The sequence below is a fragment of the Anabrus simplex genome, chromosome 3, assembly GCF_040414725.1.
Source record: "Anabrus simplex isolate iqAnaSimp1 chromosome 3, ASM4041472v1, whole genome shotgun sequence".
NCBI lineage: Eukaryota > Metazoa > Arthropoda > Insecta > Orthoptera > Tettigoniidae > Anabrus > Anabrus simplex.
Genome location: NC_090267.1, coordinates 18396195 through 18415615, shown reverse-complemented (window position 1 = coordinate 18415615; position 19421 = coordinate 18396195). Strand labels below are relative to the sequence as shown.

The 19421-nt window shown below is 39.5% G+C and overlaps 1 protein-coding gene across 3 annotated transcripts in view; it reads left to right on the top strand.

The window, feature by feature from the left end:
• Positions 1 to 19057, top strand: part of LOC136865930 (gastrula zinc finger protein XlCGF57.1) — a 73460-nt gene extending 54403 nt beyond the window's left edge. For 2 of the 3 annotated variants that reach the window (XR_010859469.2, XM_067142480.2), the window contains one exon: positions 18895 to 19057. Coding sequence is in view for 2 of the 3 variants with exons in the window: in XM_067142480.2 (XP_066998581.1) it covers positions 18895 to 18916 (22 nt within the window). In the remaining variant the exon portion in view is untranslated. Of the gene's footprint in view, positions 1 to 6210; positions 7335 to 18894 lie in introns of those variants that run through there. The other variant, XM_067142479.2, reaches the window with a different exon arrangement.
• Positions 19058 to 19421: the final 364 nt, after the last annotated feature.

Below are 19421 nucleotides of genomic sequence, written 5' to 3'. Positions count from 1 at the left end.
ATACATATTCATTGATATAGATTTTTAGCGATGGAAGAATGGTGTGTCTGCTATTGTAATCAGTACTCCCCACATCGACTTTGACTGGCAGTAGGAATGGGATCCTTCTCCAACTCCTGTGTAACTGGCATTAGTAATGGGGGCCTACCATTGTAATGAATAATTCACTTCTCGATTTAACTTGCAGAAGTCAAGGGAGCATGTTATTTTGTTCAAAACTCCTCTAGCCGTTTATGTTTGTCTGTGGGCAAGAGTGCCCGCGTATACAAACAATATTGTACCCATCTGAAATGTGACTGGCATTAGGCATAGTGGTCTGCTATTTTAATGGAAACTCACCAACTTAGTGTGACTGGCAGTAAGCTGGCTAGCAGTAGGAAGAAGAGCCCCTCATTATACTGATAACTACACAAATCAAATTTGACTGGCTATTGGGATGTTTTCTGCCATTAAAATGCAAACTCATCTACTGTAATCTCCCTGGAAGTTGGAAAGGAGGCCTGCCATTGTAACGAAAACTCCCCAAATCGATTTTGATCGCGCAGTAGGCAATGGGGCCTCAAATTATAATGTAAACATCCCAGCTCAATTGTGAATAGCTGTAGGCAAGTGAGCCTGCCGTTATCATCACAATTCCACAACCCACACTTTACATTGGAAACAACGTATGGGGACGTGTCCGTGCTGTTTCTCAGATAACGCTAAGAGACATGCAATTTTAAAACAATCCTATTTTCTGCATGTTCAGTAAATTACTTTGATATGCGTGAACATTGTAGAATACCGTAGCAAAGCATGGGTACGCTTGCTAGTTATTTACTATTTTTGTGTTATAAATCTTGATAATAGTTGGCGTTGTCATAAATAACAAATTTCTTGAAGAATATGAAAGCACAGTACAATACCATTGAACAAGTCACAAATTAAAGCTAACATCAGTCATTGTCTGCTACGGAGTTGTCTTGCACTGATCCTCCCAAAGCGTCCTTGTAGAATGAGATCCCTCCAGTAGATGCCACATCCATTGTTTTGTTGACATCCTAAAGAAACTGGATTAGCTCTGATGCCAACAATGCTCTTGGTGCTCTTTGCTTTGTTACATGTTTTCCTCTAATGAGGACATGGACTTTGCCCTTGAAACACTTTGATTCTGTAATTTTAAAGTGCAAAAGTAAGATTCGGTGGCTTCATTTTGTGTTGTACATCTGTTTTCCAGTCCAATATTACAATGTTTGCTTTGACAACTGGTCCATAGTCTTCAAGAATTCTGATATATTCCATGGGGTCAGCAATAACTTTTTCTTTCCTAGGTGCCCAAACAGAAATAATGTCTAGGCTCAGGAAAAATAAACTTGACATATTTAATTGTGATTTATCTAAAGAAATTTTCTATACACGTCTTCTGATAATGATAACTATTGATTCCATATATCAATGTTTCAATGCTACAACATTGCAGTTGTCCACTTTTGATAGCCAACTCCAGTAATGTAAATTATGAGTTTTGGAACACAATGAGTGGTGCAGATTAGAAGTTATGTAACCGTATGGATAATTCTGCACACCACTAAGCGTGGCAAATGAAAAGTTATATTTCCAACTTCTTTGCAGTAAGAGGAGATTCTACAGCTAATTCATTTTCACAAAAACATGCAAACTTTGCTCTCCTTCGACTAGAGTTTGTAGAAGCATTTGCCAGTAATTTCATTTCATGTTTTGTGACACACCTTGATGCAAATTTTGCCAGATTGAGGTCACATTTAGTGGCAAGAGGATTGTTTTCCCTTTTGCCTCCATTCTCTAGCTAGCATAGCTGAAGGACAAGATAGAGCATTGTCAATTAGCATGAAATTAGAATGTCCTCATCACTGTTCACTTGTATCCTCACCACTGCCCACTTGTGTCCTCACCTACTTTCACTCTTGTCCTCACCACTGCTAACTTGTGCCCTCACATGCTCACTTGTGTCCTTATCCACTGTTTAGTTGTGTCCTCACCAATGTTCACTTGTGTCGTCACTTGCACAGTTGTGTCCTCACTTCCTCAATTGTGTCCTCTCCACTGCAGACTTACGTCCTCACCATTGCTCACTTGTGTCCTCACCTACTGCTGACTTGTGTCCTCACCATTGCTCACTTGTGTCCTCACCATTGCTCACTTGTGTCCTCACCTACTGCTGACTTGTGTCCTCACCATTGCTCACTTGTGTCTTCACCACTGCTCACTTGTGTCCTCACCACTGTTCACTTGTGTCCTCACCACTGCTCACTTGTGTCCTCACCACTGCTCACTTGTGTCCTCACCACTGCTCACTTGTGTCCTCACCACTGCTCACTTGTGTCCTCACCATTGCTCACTTGTGTCCTCACCTACTGCTGACTTGTGTCCTCACCATTGCTCACTTGTGTCCTCACCTACTGCTGACTTATGTCCTCACCTACTGCTGACTTGTGTCCTCACCACTGCTCACTTGTGTCCTCACCACTGCTCACTTGTGTCCTCACCACTGTTCACTTGTGTCCTCACCTACTGCTGACTTGTGTCCTCACCACTGCTCACTTGTGTCCTCACCTACTGCTGACTTATGTCCTCACCTACTGCTGACTTGTGTCCTCACCACTGCTGACATGTGTCCTCACCACTGCTCACTTGTGTCCTCACCACTGCTCACTTGTGTCCTCACCACTGCTCACTTGTGTCCTCACCACTGCTCACTTGTGTCCTCACCACTGCTCACTTGTGTCCTCACCACTGCTGACATGTGTCCTCACCACTGCTCACTTGTGTCCTCACCACTGCTCACTTGTGTCCTCACCACTGCTCACTTGTGTCCTCACCACTGCTCACTTGTGTCCTCACCACTGCTCACTTGTGTCCTCACCACTGCTGACTTGTGTCCTCACCACTGCTCACTTGTGTCCTCACCACTGCTCACTAGTGTCTTCACCACTGCTGACATGTGTCCTCACCACTGCTCACTTGTGTCCTCACCACTGCTCACTTGTGTCCTCACCACTGCTCACTTGTGTCCTCACCACTGCTCACTAGTGTCTTCACCACTGCTGACATGTGTCCTCACCACTGCTCACTTGTGTCCTCACCACTGCTCACTTGTGTCCTCACCACTGCTCACTTGTGTCCTCACCACTGCTCACTTGTGTCCTCACCATTGCTCACTTGTGTCCTCACCTACTGCTGACTTGTGTCCTCACCACTGCTCACTAGTGTCTTCACCACTGCTGACATGTGTCCTCACCACTGCTCACTTGTGTCCTCACCACTGCTGACATGTGTCCTCACCACTGCTCACTTGTGTCCTCACCACTGCTCACTTGTGCCCTCACCACTGCTCACTTGTGTCCTCACCTACTGCTCACTTGTGTCCTCACCACTACTCACTTGTGTCTTCACCACTGCTCACTTGTGTCCTCACCACTACTCACTTGTGTCCTCACCACTGCTCACTTGTGCCCTCACCACTGCTCACTTGTGTCCTCACCATTGCTCACTTGTGTCCTCACCATTGCTCACTTGTGTCTTCACCACTGCTGACTTGTGTCCTCACCTACTGCTCACTTGTGCCCTCACCTACTGCTCACTAGTGTCTTCACCACTGCTCACTTGTGTCCTCACCATTGCTCACTTGTGTCCTCACCATTGCTCACTTGTGTCCTCACCTACTGCTCACTTGTGCCCTCACCACTGCTCACTTGTGTCCTCACCTACTGCTCACTTGTGTCCTCACCACTACTCACTTGTGTCCTCACCACTGCTCACTTGTGTCCTCACCACTGCTCACTTGTGTCCTCACCTACTGCTCACTTGTGTCCTCACCTACTGCTGACTTATGTCCTCACCACTGCTCACTTGTGTCCTCACCTACTGCTGACTTATGTCCTCACCACTGCTCACTTGTGTCCTCACCATTGCTCACTTGTGTCTTCACCACTGCTGACATGTGTCCTCACCATTGCTCACTTGTGTCCTCACCATTGCTCACTTGTGTCCTCACCTACTGCTGACTTATGTCCTCACCACTGCTCACTTGTGTCCTCACCATTGCTCACTTGTGTCGTCACTTGCACAGTTGTGTCCTCACCTACTGCTGACTTGTGTCCTCACCATTGCTCACTTGTGTCCTCACCATTGCTCACTTGTGTCTTCACCACTGCTGACATGTGTCCTCACCATTGCTCACTTGTGTCTTCACCACTGCTCACTTGTGTCCTCACCATTGCTCACTTGTGTCCTCACCTACTGCTCACTTGTGTCCTCACCATTGCTCACTTGTGTCCTCACCTACTGCTCACTTGTGTCCTCACCATTGCTCACTTGTGTCCTCACCTACTGCTCACTTGTGTCCTCACCACTGCTCACTTGTGTCCTCACCATTGCTCACTTGTGTCCTCACCTACTGCTGACTTGTGTCCTCACCATTGCTCACTTGTGTCCTCACCTACTGCTGACTTGTGTCCTCACCATTGCTCACTTGTGTCCTCACCATTGCTCACTTGTGTCCTCACCTACTGCTGACTTGTGTCCTCACCACTGCTGACTTGTGTCCTCACCATTGCTTACTTATGTCCTCACCACTGGTCACTTGTGTCCTCACATGCTCACTTCTGTCCTCACTTGCTCACTTTTGTCCCTACTACTGCTGACTTGTATTTTTACTTCTGCTCACTCGTGTCCTCACTTGATCGCTTGTGCCCTCACTTGCTCAGTTTTGCCCTCACCTACCGCTCACTTGTTTCTAACCTGGCTCTGCTAACTGTGCTCTGGTTGCTCAATAGCCATATTGAGTTTTTTTCTAATCATCAAATTTTCCCTCCTAAATTTTGATCATGGAGTGCAGGAGGCCTGCCAACTTCTAAATAAAATGTTTATTTGCTTTACCGGTAGTGCCCATATTTTCCAATCCGCTTTCCTTGCCTAGAACACTATGCCATAAGTCAAAAATCAACATATTTAAATATCAAAATTTGAAAATGTCGGAATTCGAATTTCAAAAATTTTCTGTGTCATTAAATTTAGGTTGGCACCCCTGGAAAGTTCAACATGGCGACCTCCATGATTTCCCCACATTAACGCCATCTGTATTTACACCCACCCCTCCACCCAGTCGCATTACCTGTACTTTAGTTCCTGTTCTCTGATTAGTCTGGAGCTTAGGTCTGGCTTATTTTCACTTCTGATGGCACTCTTATGATAGCTCTCAGGGTTACGGACCATTCTGAGCTAAATTGACTGGCACGGCTCATACTAGCTGATGTGGACTAAGCAAGAACTGTAAATGTACAATTAGAGTTACTCAAGCTCGAGAAAAAGGCTGACCAACGTCCTCTCTACTGTGTAACCCCTTGGTATTTTTTCAACATCAGAAACGTGCACATAGTTGGGCATAGGCGCTAATGTGATGTCATTTTCTTTTCACGTTGTTGGATAAAGGGAACGTGGCAATATTATTTGCTTTACATCCTTAAATACTAGTTGTTAACATATACTGAGTGTTGGTGTTTAGGGCTGCAGATGTTCTTTGACTTGCTGCGATCCAACAACATGGAACGATTAACTATTAAAGGCAATCAACCAGAGCTTGATTTGAACTCACAAACTTGTTTCAGAATGACGATGACTGACAAACTGAGCTACTCAGGCTGGCAGTCAGGTTGTTGGTTAAAGGATATCCTTTACTAATTTAAAACCCCGAACAGCCTTTATGAGTTTCAGCTAAAATCCACAAAACCAGCCACCAGATTTCAACAACCCTGGCCTTTTCCGTAGTTACAGCAGCTGAAGGTGAAATTGCATTAATCAGTCAATGAGTAGGTATCTTACGCTTTTGGGTGTGATGATTAATAATTGATTATTGAATTTAATGGACTTAATTTGGCAGGGGAGACCACACATTGTGGTGAAAACTCCCTCAAGCCTCCGCTTTGTCCAGCAACACTTCATGCTCACTGTAGTGAAATATCATAGCGCTGTACAGTATGGGACAGTGTCCTTGCAAGACAAACTCATTTTTGCTTCCATCTGTTTACCCACTGTGATGTAAGGCTTTCTATTATTATCTGTTTTTGGCAAAGTTACCTTGTGTTGTGTAGAGAAAGTTTTTGATTCTTATATTGAGTTTGCTTCATGTTTCTATATTTGATTCTGTTCCCTTAGTCAGAAAAATTAATCAGTTTTGCTTTTCCTGGATTCTAGATTTGAGAACAGTGCTTTATTTACTAGAGATCCAATGGACATACGTGATATTAGCCATAAGCTAATAAAAGAAGGAAGGAAGCAGATGTGCACTTTGTCCCCTCAAAATGTCCTTAAACTGCAAATGTTTTCTCAGTCTGTGGAAAGGCCAATCGATCCCGTTAGAAAAAGGAAATTTTGTTGTGATCAGCGTGGTAAAAATTGTTCTACAAAATCTGACCTTCGAAGACACCATTTCGTTCATACTGGGGAGCGTTCATTCTCATGTGATCAATGTGGTAAAAGCTTTGCTCGTAAATCTGTTCTACGGTCACACCTGTTCATTCATACACGTGATTATCCATACAAGTGTGATGAATGTTGTAGCGGATTTTGTCAAAAATCTCACCTTGTAATACACATGCTCTCTCATAGTCGAGACCGTCCTCGTCCATACACTTGTGATGACTGTGGTAGGGGTTTTATTCAAAAATGCAATCTTCGAGCACATATCCTCTTTCATACTAGAGAGCGTCCGTACGTTTGCTGTGAGTGCAGTAAGGGCTTTACACAAAAATCAGATATTAGAGCACACCTGCTGATTCATACTGGCGAGCGTCCGTACACATGTGATGAATGTGGTAGGGGATTTCGTCGTGTACGTCATCTCCGATCACATATGTTAGTTCACACGCGAGAGCGTCCATACAGCTGTATTGAATGTATTAGAAGGTTTTCTCGAAAATCTGATCTTCGAAGACACCTGGTTGTTCATACTGGAGTGCATCCCCACTCTTGTGACCAGTGTGGTAAAAGATTTTCCCTAAAGTTTCATCTTCGGAAACATATGCTCTCTCATTCTAAGTAGGGCCGACAGTGCTGTATTCAATGACCTTAGCCCCTCAACGCCGACCTCTATACGTGGTATAGACCCATACATGGTTTCGCATTTACGGCTATAGCGCGATGGATTCTGGAGTTCTGGATACACAAATTGTTTTGTTTCCAAGAAGACATTTTCGGGTTTATCAGTGATGTAAATAAGAATTGAAGATCGTTATAATGTAGTTGTTTTTGCAAGGATAATTAAATGTCAATAAGTCTGAGCAGTAATCTCTGCTTTTTTAAAAGTCTGTTTGTTTCAATCTTTCCCACAGAATAAAATAAAGAACTGATGATCTGAGAAGTTTGTCTTTTTGCGCGATGTTCTTTGGTCTAATTTTACATTAAGTGCGGTTTATTTATTATATTTGTCTTTATTTCTCGGCTTGTAATATTTTCGTAACTCGCCACGAGCGCTTTGTGTAGGCATCAGTTAGTGCTGCCTTCTCTCATACGATACGAGAACCAGTTGTGTATGGTATATATCTCGTTTGAAAGACGATGTCTCGACCTTTTATCTGAAATATGTATCGAGTAGGTTTGTTTCGTCATAAATGTTATTCCCCTCATTAAGTTTCGTCCTGATGCTTTCGGTCTCGCTGCAGCTTCATCAGTCCGTGTGACGCGCCGCACTCAATGGCTAGCTCCAGCCGTGGCTTGACTGACAGTAACGTGCTTGAGATATTGTATAATTCAGACGAAAGTTTAGTCAAAATTCGTAGTGACAGTATTAGCAGCAGTGATAATGAAATAGATGATGTGGCTGTGGTGGATGCAGTGGTAAATGATGAGATTGATGATTAGGAGGAACCAGTACTTGGAAATTTGGTGTAGGAGACTATAGATAATTATACAGGTCAAAGGGAATTTTTCAAGAGTGAATTCTAAATCCTAAAGTCTAATAATATTTAGAAAAGTCACAGGGACAAACATTGTGCAGTTATCTTATCGGCTTTAGCTGATGGAATGTTTGTTTACAAAATACGCTCGCTTGGGCGGGGAACGAAATATTCAAGGCTGGCGCGCATCAGATAATACAGTTCCAAGGTTGTAGGAAAGACATTCTATCAGGAAATTAGCACCCATGAGTGAGAAATCCAAACCTCAGACACGTTGTATCGTCTGTTCAGAACACGGCGAAATGAAGACGTCAGTGTACTCCTGCCAGGAGTGCGACTTGGGTCTCTGCCTCGAAGAGTGCTTCGAACTCTATCACACGAAACTAAATTACTAAGGAAATATGAAACAATTTTGTAATTAGCTGCATGCACATAATTCTATCATAAGGAATTCCAAATTTTGTGAATATCGGGCTACTCTTATACATGTAGTAAGTCTTTAAGTGAATCAATGTATTTTAGTCGCGCGTAGTTGAAATCTCATCCGGCCGCGGGGTAGGAAGCTCTTTAAATGGCTGCGAAGCTGAGGGGTTAGGATTCTGTGATAAACATTTCTCTGCAAAAACAATTTTTGAAACTCACGGAAGTGTGTCCAAACTCATTGATGTAATATGTTTGATTGAGATCTAGCCTTTGTACACAGTATCCTGAGTGCTTCTTGCGTGCGTTCTACAAGCGCACCTGCTCCTTTACATGGGATAACTTTCACAGGATTGTTACGAATGTGTTCAGAGATTTAGTGACCTGGCTACTCATGGAAATCATCTCTTCAGTCGTTCAACGTAACGGCCACTTTGTGGACACAATGCCATGATCCATTTTTCAAGCCTGCATAGACTACATATCTTGATTCGTACTGTGGAACAGGGACATTGTTGTAACGAATGTTCTAAAAAGATCTCATACGCTTCTCCCTCACATTTTTGTATTAAAGTTTGTGAAAATATTTTCACTCAACTCCTCTTTACATCGTTCTGGTGCATTTTGCATAAAGTTTCTACACAAGTTCTCTCACATTGTTAAAAACTCGTGTCCTCATCCCGACGTGATGGAACTATTTTTAGGCACACCTCCGATGGAATTGTTCTGCATTTACCATTTCAACCACATACCAGCTCTTCTACCATTAAGAAATTTCTGGCAGTACCGGGAATCGAACCCGGGTCCCCAAGGACGGCAGCTAACAATACTCATCTTTATGCTACGGCCGCGATCTCTGACATTGTCGTAACAAATTTTATGAAATATTCGTACACACGTCCTGCCTCATGTTGTACTGTATTCTGCTAAAAGGTTTCACACATGTCTTCACCCACACTGTTGTCACGGGGTTTCTACGTATATTGTAAAGGCTAATTTTTCAAATCACCTGTCCATTGTCCATCGTGAATAGCTGCTACTGTGTACTAAAAGGGGTAGTACATTTTCATAGAACTCTTTTCTTAAGAAGAACATACTCTCAAAAACTGCAGAACGATTACCGCATATTAATAAATGTTTAAAATGTTCTCCTGCAAGTCCCGTCTTCAGACACACCTGGGGTCTCATTCTACTGAACTGCTACTCTGAAGTAAACGGTCATTGTTCCTTAGTTTTTTCTTGGAAGCTTACTTCAACAGAACACATGTTTAGACATTACCGTAATCGCCTATGCTGTTGCATGGTATGTGTCACTATTATTTCACGAAATCCTGATCTTAAGGAGAACTTTGTAGGAAGGCTATACCATTGAATCCAAGGTGAAAATATTATTACGCAGAAGCCTCATCTTGTAAACCGCTGTGGGCTAACAGTCATTCAATCAATATATCAGGATGTCACTACTGATCTACATTTAGGACAGTCGTCCAGGTGGCAGATGCCCTATCTGTCGTTTTTGTAAGCTTTTCTTATATGATTGCAAAGAACAATGGCAAGTTATTCCTTCTTATAAACGAATATTTCCCCAAATTTTAATCTTGAATTCCAAGTTCATCATCATATTGTGATCTTCCCCACATTTAAAGACATTGCTCAAACTTATTCGTCTCTAATGTCACTCTACACCATCTCTCCGCTAACAGCTTGGAACGTATCACTTAGTCGAGCAGCTCGTCTCCCTTCTCCCAAGCCTTCCCAGCCCAAACTTTGCAACTTTTTTGTAACGCTACGCTTTTGTTGGAAATCACCCAGAACAAATCGAGCTGCTTTTCTTTGGATCTCTTCCAGTTTATTGAATCAAGTAATCCTGGTGAAGGTCCCATACACTGGAGCCATACTCTAGTTGTGGTCTTACAATGGAATTTTTTCCCTCTCTTTTTCATCCTGATCACAACCTCTAAATACCCCAATAATGATGTGCAGAAATCTGTACTCTTTATTTACAGTCCATAGCAATATATGCATAAATATATTTTCAGTGGTTCAATCATCCGTGCTACCATTCCACTAACTCATGTGAAAGGCCGCACATTTATTGTCTGTGCAATGCCATGTTTTCTAAGTGGTCTTTCCTTAAACGACAATTCTTATTTCTCTGTGGATATAGTAGAGTATTCCTGTGTCTAAAATAATGTTTGCCCAACATGCTCATTTAAATACCCGTCTATCTTTTTACTGTGGAGTAAGACTGTTCAGATGCTTAATTTGTGGAAATATCTCTAAAAGTGTAGTTGTGAGAATATACAGTATGAAGGAGACCTCATCTTCCTTGTATTTCGATAGAATAATCTTATTGCCGTTCACGAACCAAAAGTTCTAACCGAAGAGATTGATCCCACTTTAAAATACCTTCATGGATATATATTTGCTCTATAACAGTGCTACATGCTATGGTCTACAAATTGCGTATTTGTCTGAAATCTATTAAATATGTAGTCATCTCTATTATTTGTAAATGTGACGGATAATATCATGAGGGACGCTACAGAGGTATAACAGGGATTTTCTTATTTAAATAATTATTTTAGGAAAGGTTGTAAGGGAGTAAAAACCCATAGTGCTGCATTAATAGAGAATTTATAATATTAGATAATTCAAACTCATATGCAGAAAAGCAACACAAATGTGATGACGACCTATGGTAAATGAACAGCAGAAATTAGAGACAGGTATATTATTATTTACTTACCACAAGACGTACACAATTCACGCATACTACAATTCACCTCGAGTGGACATGTTAAATGTAATGTAATGCCACATAAATTTTATGTCATTTGCTCCTTGTAATTAATGGTAACTCAGAAAATCAGCAAGTGAATTCTAATTCTTCTGAAGAAGCTTAAATTTTCTTACACTCTGTTCTTCTTTTGTAGAATATTTACAACAGGATATGTGGTGCAATGGCTATTGATTGATTCTTTGGTTATCTTCATACCAGTTTCATGATATATTAAATCCTAAGCAAGGTTACATTAATTTTAGAATCTTGAAAAATTTCTTTTTTGGCGTTTAATTTTATCTTTACACTTCTTTTGTGACCGAATTTCCCTTTTAGATTCCTACCGCCTTTTGTATTGAGAAATATCCTGCTTAGTTGTGCAATAAAACATTTTCTTAAGCTTCATTTTTCTTGTGAGATGAGGAATGTATTATTTAGTAGTATGATAACTTCTTGACTGACTGGAATTAGTAAGAAGGTATTTCATAGCACCAATTTCAGGTTCACCGATACAATTATTAATCAATCTATTTACAAGTGAACTCTCTCTATCTCTTATGTTTCTCGATATTAATTACACGGTTTTTAGTTCCTAACCACTCAACAGACCTACTTTCTACCACCTATTGTCACTGGATTGGTCGTAACTTACTGTTGTTCGAACCTGAAAAGAAAACATAATTCTTAGTTTTGAGTAAATTAAGTTTAAAGCTTTGTATTATGATTAGACCTCTTTCCTTTTACTTGAAAGTATTAGAATTCTCCCACTGCATAAGTGGGACCTTCCTCTTCAAGTTTCTTGTCCTCTTCCCCTGAGGTAACTCCTTTGCTGTCGTTGTTCAGCAGAGCTCCGCGTACACGTGCCCCATCAGCCCGTGACACTCCTGATGCTGAGTACATACCAGGCACAATCTTCCTTCTTCTTAGAACCTCTATTTCAACCTTGTTACTACGATTAAAGTGTAAAACAGCTTTCATGGCACCCAGTTTGAGTGTGGACAGCTCCACATGTGTATCTTTTCAACACCTCTTCCATACCGTAGCGTTTAATGACTCATTGGTATTTTGAGTCAAGCCATGAAGACATTTTGATAACATTTTTTGTTCACAGAGCCTTTCATACACAGGCTACATAGCATGTAGGACTTATAGTGGTAATCCTGATTTATGCGTATAATTGTCAGGTAGATTGCCAGCTTTGGCTCGTTGATATGAACACCAAATGTCTGTTCCTACAGGGCACCTGTGATGGGAAGGCCTGTCATTATGGGCAGTCAAATGATAAAAAGTTCCCCATGTAGCATTTGTCATATCTTGTATGGAACGCAAAGCAATTCCAAAATAATTCTGACACTTGCCTATCAGTTCCCTAGTTAATTTGCCTCTACCATCCTTATTTTTGTTATGTTGTACAGTTTTTCTAAGAGATGTTCCTAAACAATTTTGGCAGTGGCCCACATATTCCAGTTTATTGACTTCATTACCATGGTATGGATTGGAATTACACACTGCCTTGCAACTTTTGAAATCCCCATCCCCATAAATATCTACATACTCCAGACTTCTACTCTCACTTGAGCGGGAAGATATTTACACTGTTCCATGAGGTTCCATATTAGGCGAGAACCCACTGTAATTTTTGGCACAGACTGCAGCATGATCAGCCTTCCAACCTAAATAGGATGGGGAATGCTTATCATCATTTGAATTCTTCTTACATGAAATGAAGTTTCTTGACATTACCTCAACATCTAGAACTTTACCTATAACAACAGATATTGCACATACAACACCAGACAATGAAGAATAGCCACATTTCTGCCATGTACCATCTACGGAAACAACACATTCATTACCTTACTATTTGCATTATGTTTGGCTGCCATGCTACACGAATCTTCTACGAACAACCCAGGCGTGGACGTTAGGTATCATTTTGATGGAGGGCTTTTCAACCTAGCAAGACTTCAGCCAATCTAAATTAAGAATGGTAATTCAATTAAAATTACAGGAACCACTTATTTGGCATGCTCACAGAATTAGCGGTCATGGCGGCATAGACAAAACCATAGCCACTATTCAAGAGAAATTCACATGGGAAGGACTCAATTCTGGTCAGGAATATAGTCAGAACTTGAGATATTTGCCAGAGAGTAAAACATAGCTGTCGTGTGCTACTGTAATGGAATTACAATTATTACTCGGTAGGGTACAAAGTACTCTGCATTATATTTATGCGCTGTGAGCTTGTCTGCATCTCTACGAAAACAAATATCGGAAGGAATGATCTTCCTTAATGGCTAATGGTGAGACATCTAGCGGTCAACTCGGAACTTGAGCCGAGAGCTCGCTAAGCGGTGCTGCTATCTGGTCGCGACAAGTGAAGTATGAGCCCGACAATTAACTCTGAGCAGCAGTTGTTTGGATGATTGATTCTTGTGGCTGAATTGGAATAAGACGCTTCACTACGGGTCCTGTTTCTTGAATAAAATTGTCAAAGAAGAAGGAAGAATGGTAGTGGGACTCGATCCAGGGTGATGTTTTCCCTATCTGGGCGTAAGGCCTGAAGAATTTATGGGTTTTTTTAAATATTGATTTTGATTCATGCTAGCGTCCGACCTTGTAAGTAAATCTTAACCGTTTCTGTACTGTTAACCTACCAAAACGAGAGTGCTGTAATCATGCTAAGAGACGTGGACACTTTTAAATGTAAGGAGATGTAAGAAAGTCTACAATTGGTTTTGAACTTTTCGAGGTTGTTTAAAATTCAAGAATTGAGAATCGGGTCTTAATCATATCTACATTATTTTCATGTCCTCGGGGTTTCAATTTTAATGTTTGAATGATATTCATTTTTCCTTTGATTCAGTTATTTCTAACTTTCATGTCTGTAAAGGTATATTTACTCTCAACTAACCTATCATGTAAGTAGTCTCTGAATAAGCTTATGGCGCTTGAATTTCATTTCCTTAATGTCATAAAAATTATATTAATTATTTAAAATATTTTCAAGACATCTTGGCCAAGTATAAGAAAGGAAAGTGTTTTCAGGGAAAGCTTATCTAATGAGTTACTCGGTTTTTCAAGTTCTCATTTGATTTTGGTGCTCGTCGTCTGTTTCTGTTCGATGTCATAGAATGCACACGTGACATTTTGCCTTGCTGTGTTAAAACTGACATTTGAGGGTCAGTTGATTATTATTATTATTATTATTATTATTATTAGTATTATTATTATTAATGGCTTGACTGTCATTCCTTTGGGGAGTGATCTTGCGTGCACACAGATGTGTTACTGATGTGATTGATTTGTTTATTTGAGCTGAGTTACCGTCTCTTGGGTGATATTGGATTTGTTTATGCTACATCTGATTTTAATTGCATGTTCTTGAATTATTATTGCTTCGATATTTGAAATTGTGCGAATTTTTGCGGGTTATGACTGTTTGCGGGGCAATTTGTTAACCGAGATACTTCATTAGAAGGTTTTCACCGTTCAGTTTCTCAGAAACCTTTGAGATTTTCAGACTGTAAGGATTTAATTTAATCTTAATTTACTTCCTACCAACGATTATTAATTAATCTGAGGTGTTTTCTGTTTTCTTTTAAGAGGTTGACGCCACAATTTTAATATTCTTAATTCTTTTAATTAATCTGAAATGGTATTATCATTCCTTGAGTAATTACCATTTTTCTCATTTCAATTCTGAGGTCCGAAGTTATAAATAATTTGGATAATTAAAGTTAGTTTCTTAACATTATTGACGAATTATTATTTCAGCCAAGTTTAATTAATTAAGCTTAATTTTAGTTGATTCACAAGACCTCTTGTGTTCAGACCTTCCACAATTGGCGACGTTCTTCTCTCTGGATAATGGTATGTATTTCTGATTTTATGTTAATTTATTATCATTATCTGAGGACGTGCCAACACTCTTGCATTTTAAATCTTGTGTTGTGAGAGTTACAACAGAATCCAATTCCAATAATACCTTCAGGCCCTAAACAGTTATATGCCATTGATCTATTCGGCCCAATTCCGACGTCTAAAAAGGCTAACTGTCACATCATTGTTAGGATTGACGTGTTCTCAAAATATGTCACCCTGTAGTCCATCCAAAAGACGAATTCTAAATCAGTACTGCGAAGGATTACTCCTAATATTCCTCATGTGGGTAAAACTAAAGGCATGTTAACAGACCATGGATCTACTTTACTTCTGTCGAATTTCAACAGGCCATGGTTCGGTTAGAGATTAAACATGCTCTAAATTCTGTACGACACCCGTTCAGTAATCCAGATGAGAGAGTCATGCAAGAGCGGGCTAAATTTTTCGTATATTTTGTGGAGAAACACACTGGATGTGGATAGATGCACTGCCTATTATGATGGAATGCTTAAACAATAACATTCATGAGGCCACATCTCAAATTCCTTCTGTCCTTAATTTTGACAGATATTCTGTAAGGCCATGGGACAATATTATTCAATGTCCAGGTACACTTAAACCTACCTTGAGTGAGAATATTGAGCAAGCTGCTAAATCACTACAGGAGCACGCTGAGAGACGACAGAGAAGTGTAAAAGACAAGAAATTTCGTCGCCCATTGAGATTGCATGAGTATGTCTTACTTAAGAAACGAGCTGTGTCTGAACCTACCAGCAAGTTCTACGCAAAATTTGCACCACTTTTCGTTGGACCTTATAAAATTATCAAAGTCTTTGGGAATAATGCATACAAAATTCAAAGTTTGGATAAGACTTATATAGGCATTCATAACGCCGATAATTTGAGAAATTATTTTCCAAGACGGGCAACAACTGCTCAAATTAACGTCATCTCAGAGAAAGATTCATTGAGGGAAGAAAATGAGGATCCAACTCACTATCACGTAGCAATGCAAGTGGATATGTCAGAAGAAACATGCAAGGAATATCAAGACCTACAGGCCACGTTAGTGGAAAAACTTCGTTTATTACGTGTTGCAATTGATGCTGACAATAGTAGGCTACGTGCAGAACAAGATCGTCTGATGCAAGAAGGGAATAATGTGAATCTACGTCTGTGAATCCAATTTTTCAGGAAACATTCGTATAATATTTTCTGAGTGCTTATGATTTAATTAACCAACCTAACCATTTCCACCAAGGGAGATGGATGTCCCATTCAAATTTGACCTAAAATGAACATTTTTTGTGTGTGTAGTAAGAAGAGGGTATCATTCCTTATCATTCCTTTCTTAACGGTGTTATATTTCAAGTTCATTCTTACACAGTCGTTTTCGCATACATAGAACTGGTTTTTACAGCCTGGGTAGCAGTATTGATTTTTCAATCGACGAGTCAGCTGTGTCATGTGTCCTACTTGGGAAATTTCAAGGCCAGGCTAAATTAGCAGTGCGTGTGGAATACTCCGGAGAATGTGAGATCTAGAATTATAGTAACCTATCAGGTGCAAGTAGGACGTCCATTTAAGAGACAACATTGTGACACACCCACCTAGTAAATGCTTAAATACCCGTGTTTTACGAACAAACGCTCTCCTGTTTTCTGATCCTACGACGCTCTGACACTCTGATTCTACGATATTCTAAATCTGATATTCTGATAGTCGTCTAGTAAAGCAGATGTTCGAGAGCTAATTTACGTACTGTTCTTCAATAAATTCAACGTGGTTGTGTGTGGAAACACAGACTAAAATTTTATGTTAGTTTCAGCTTTCACCTTATCAAAAGATAAGAGGACCGCAACGTGTTCGATAATCTTCGCAAGGATGTTTCAACTACCATCCGAAGGAGAAATCTACAAGATTAATGATCTGGACTTGGCTGTCGACATAGAGAACTAAGGTGTAGGCATTATCTAACATGGGGAGATAGCGACTGGAGCAGATTACCATCAACATGTGAGCGAGCAGATCCAGAACATCGACGGAGATCCACTTCTGTCAGAAATATAAGTAGCATTTTATAATGTTTTTCCTGTTCATCTTTGTAGAAATAATACTTACTTATTGATTAGTGGTAGTATTTATATTAGATTTGCAACTTTTGATGATATTTCCATTCTTCTTTCACATGGATAATGGTAGTGTTGTTACGTTGTGAGTGTATGAGTTATTAGATTCTGTTAGAGTAGTTAGACTGTGTGTGCCTTCTATTATGATTCTGAATGTCCCAACCAACAACTTAGTGTAGTATTTAAAAATTATTGACCTCAACGATAAAAGATGATTGTTTTGAGAGGATATTTTCATATATTGAACTCGTGAGGGACAGATTTACGGCATATTTAATATGTTGAATTTCAGTGTAAATTTCACCTCACGTATTTCATTGGATTTCACGTGAGTTAGTATCACCAGATTCATTGTCGAACTCAGATTTTTGTGGAAGTGATATCCAGCACTAATAATAATAATGACAATAGTAATAATAAAAATTATAACTCGGGTTAAACTAAAGATTAAGGGTCATGAGTTTAAAAGATACTTGTTCTTATTTTGAAATGTTTGATATGTACTAAATTAATTGGAATATGCGTCTGGAATACAGCGAAATCCCGAGGGATTAAATATTGGATTTATTTGGAAAGTATGTGTTTGATGAACCATGACTTCTGCAAATGTTGAAGCACGTGTAAAATGAAGTGTGTATGATTTAAAGTAAAATTAATATTATCGTGACTCATGAACTGCAGGTTCGATGTGTTAATGTTTGACCTGTACTATGTGTGTGTTTGTAGTCGACAATTCTTCTGAATATTGAACCGATAACATTCTATATGATCAACGTTGTGAGAACTTTGTTATTTCTGAATAATTGATCGCCGATATTTATCACATTTCTGTGAGGGTCGAGAGTTGATTTTGACCGATACCGTCATCATTAAAATTCCATGAGTATGGGATAATAATCAGAATTTAATAGTAAAATTCTAAAATCCGCTTGTAATATATGTAAATAATATTCGTGTATTATTCGTGTGAGTGTGGAGTGAGTGTTGTAGTTAATTACATTTGTTTCTGTGATTTATTGAAATGTGGTTCTGACCGGGCCACGTGTTCACCATGTTAGGCCCAGGTTACCGCCAGCGTTGTTTAGGATGAGTTATTTGTGTTGATTTAAACCTTTAGTGAATGTTATTTAAAATTTACTTCAAAGTAACATTAAGGTACCAGTCACGAATGAATAAGTGTCTAATATTTCATAAGTGAGGGCAAATGTACCCGAATTTTTAAAGTTTATTAATTTCATTTTTGAGGTGTCAGATAATGTGAATTGATTAATATTACCTGTTATTCACTGAAATTTTGAAGGAGTTTCGTGGAAATAACTATTATGAGAGTGTAATTTAATGGTGGTAAGTCTTAAATATACATGCTTAGTAAAATTTTATAATAAATACATGAAGCATTGTTCAGGGGAACTCACGCTAGATAAATGTAACAATGTTAATGAAATTTATCCACGAGAAGGACGACTCAGTTATAATATTTCAGACATATTTTTGTGAATATAATTACGGCAAAATTAATTAATCTCTTCAGAAAACATGAAGTTTCTTTGTGTGAATGTAGATATTATCACGATAGCACATGGAAGTATAGGATAGCCCAGGATGGCATAGGTGAAATTCTCGAGCCATGGAAAGCTCATTGATATTTAATTTTCTTATAAATTGTCAATAATCCCACCTTTATTAAGAGGAGATTCTCCCAGCCTAATTCAATTCCTTTATTCAAGCCAGATGTAGGCTAATAAATATTTATTATGTATTTCAGTTACATTCCAGCTTCGATATGAGCGGAGAATGATGGTGTTATATCTCAGGCAACTTGCAGAGAAGATATTTGAGTAAAAATCCATCAAGAGTTGTTTGTTAAAATTTGTTAAATTTGCGTTGGAGTGTTAGTTTCAAATAAATGTCAAACCTGTTGTTTTAAATGTTATTTTTCTGATTGTCGTCAGTCCTTGTATCTTTCCTGCATTTTCAAAATAAGCAAAGCCTGACAGTGAACTGTCCACGTCTGGGACTTTCGCTCTCCGGCTGAGCCGACCGGGATTAAAGGGGGTAGTACTAACCTATTTTCACATTCCTCAACAATTGCTCTAAACCCCTTCCCTGAGCCTGCTTACATTTTTATTTATCGATTTCCACCGATCATAGTTACTTTTTAAAAAACCCCTCATGCCTGTTTTATCAGCCACATGGTACTGCCTAGTAGTCCTAATTTTTATATCCTTCTTTCTTTCACATTTCCTTTAAATACCACAAAAACAGCTTCGTGATCAAAAATACCATCTATTA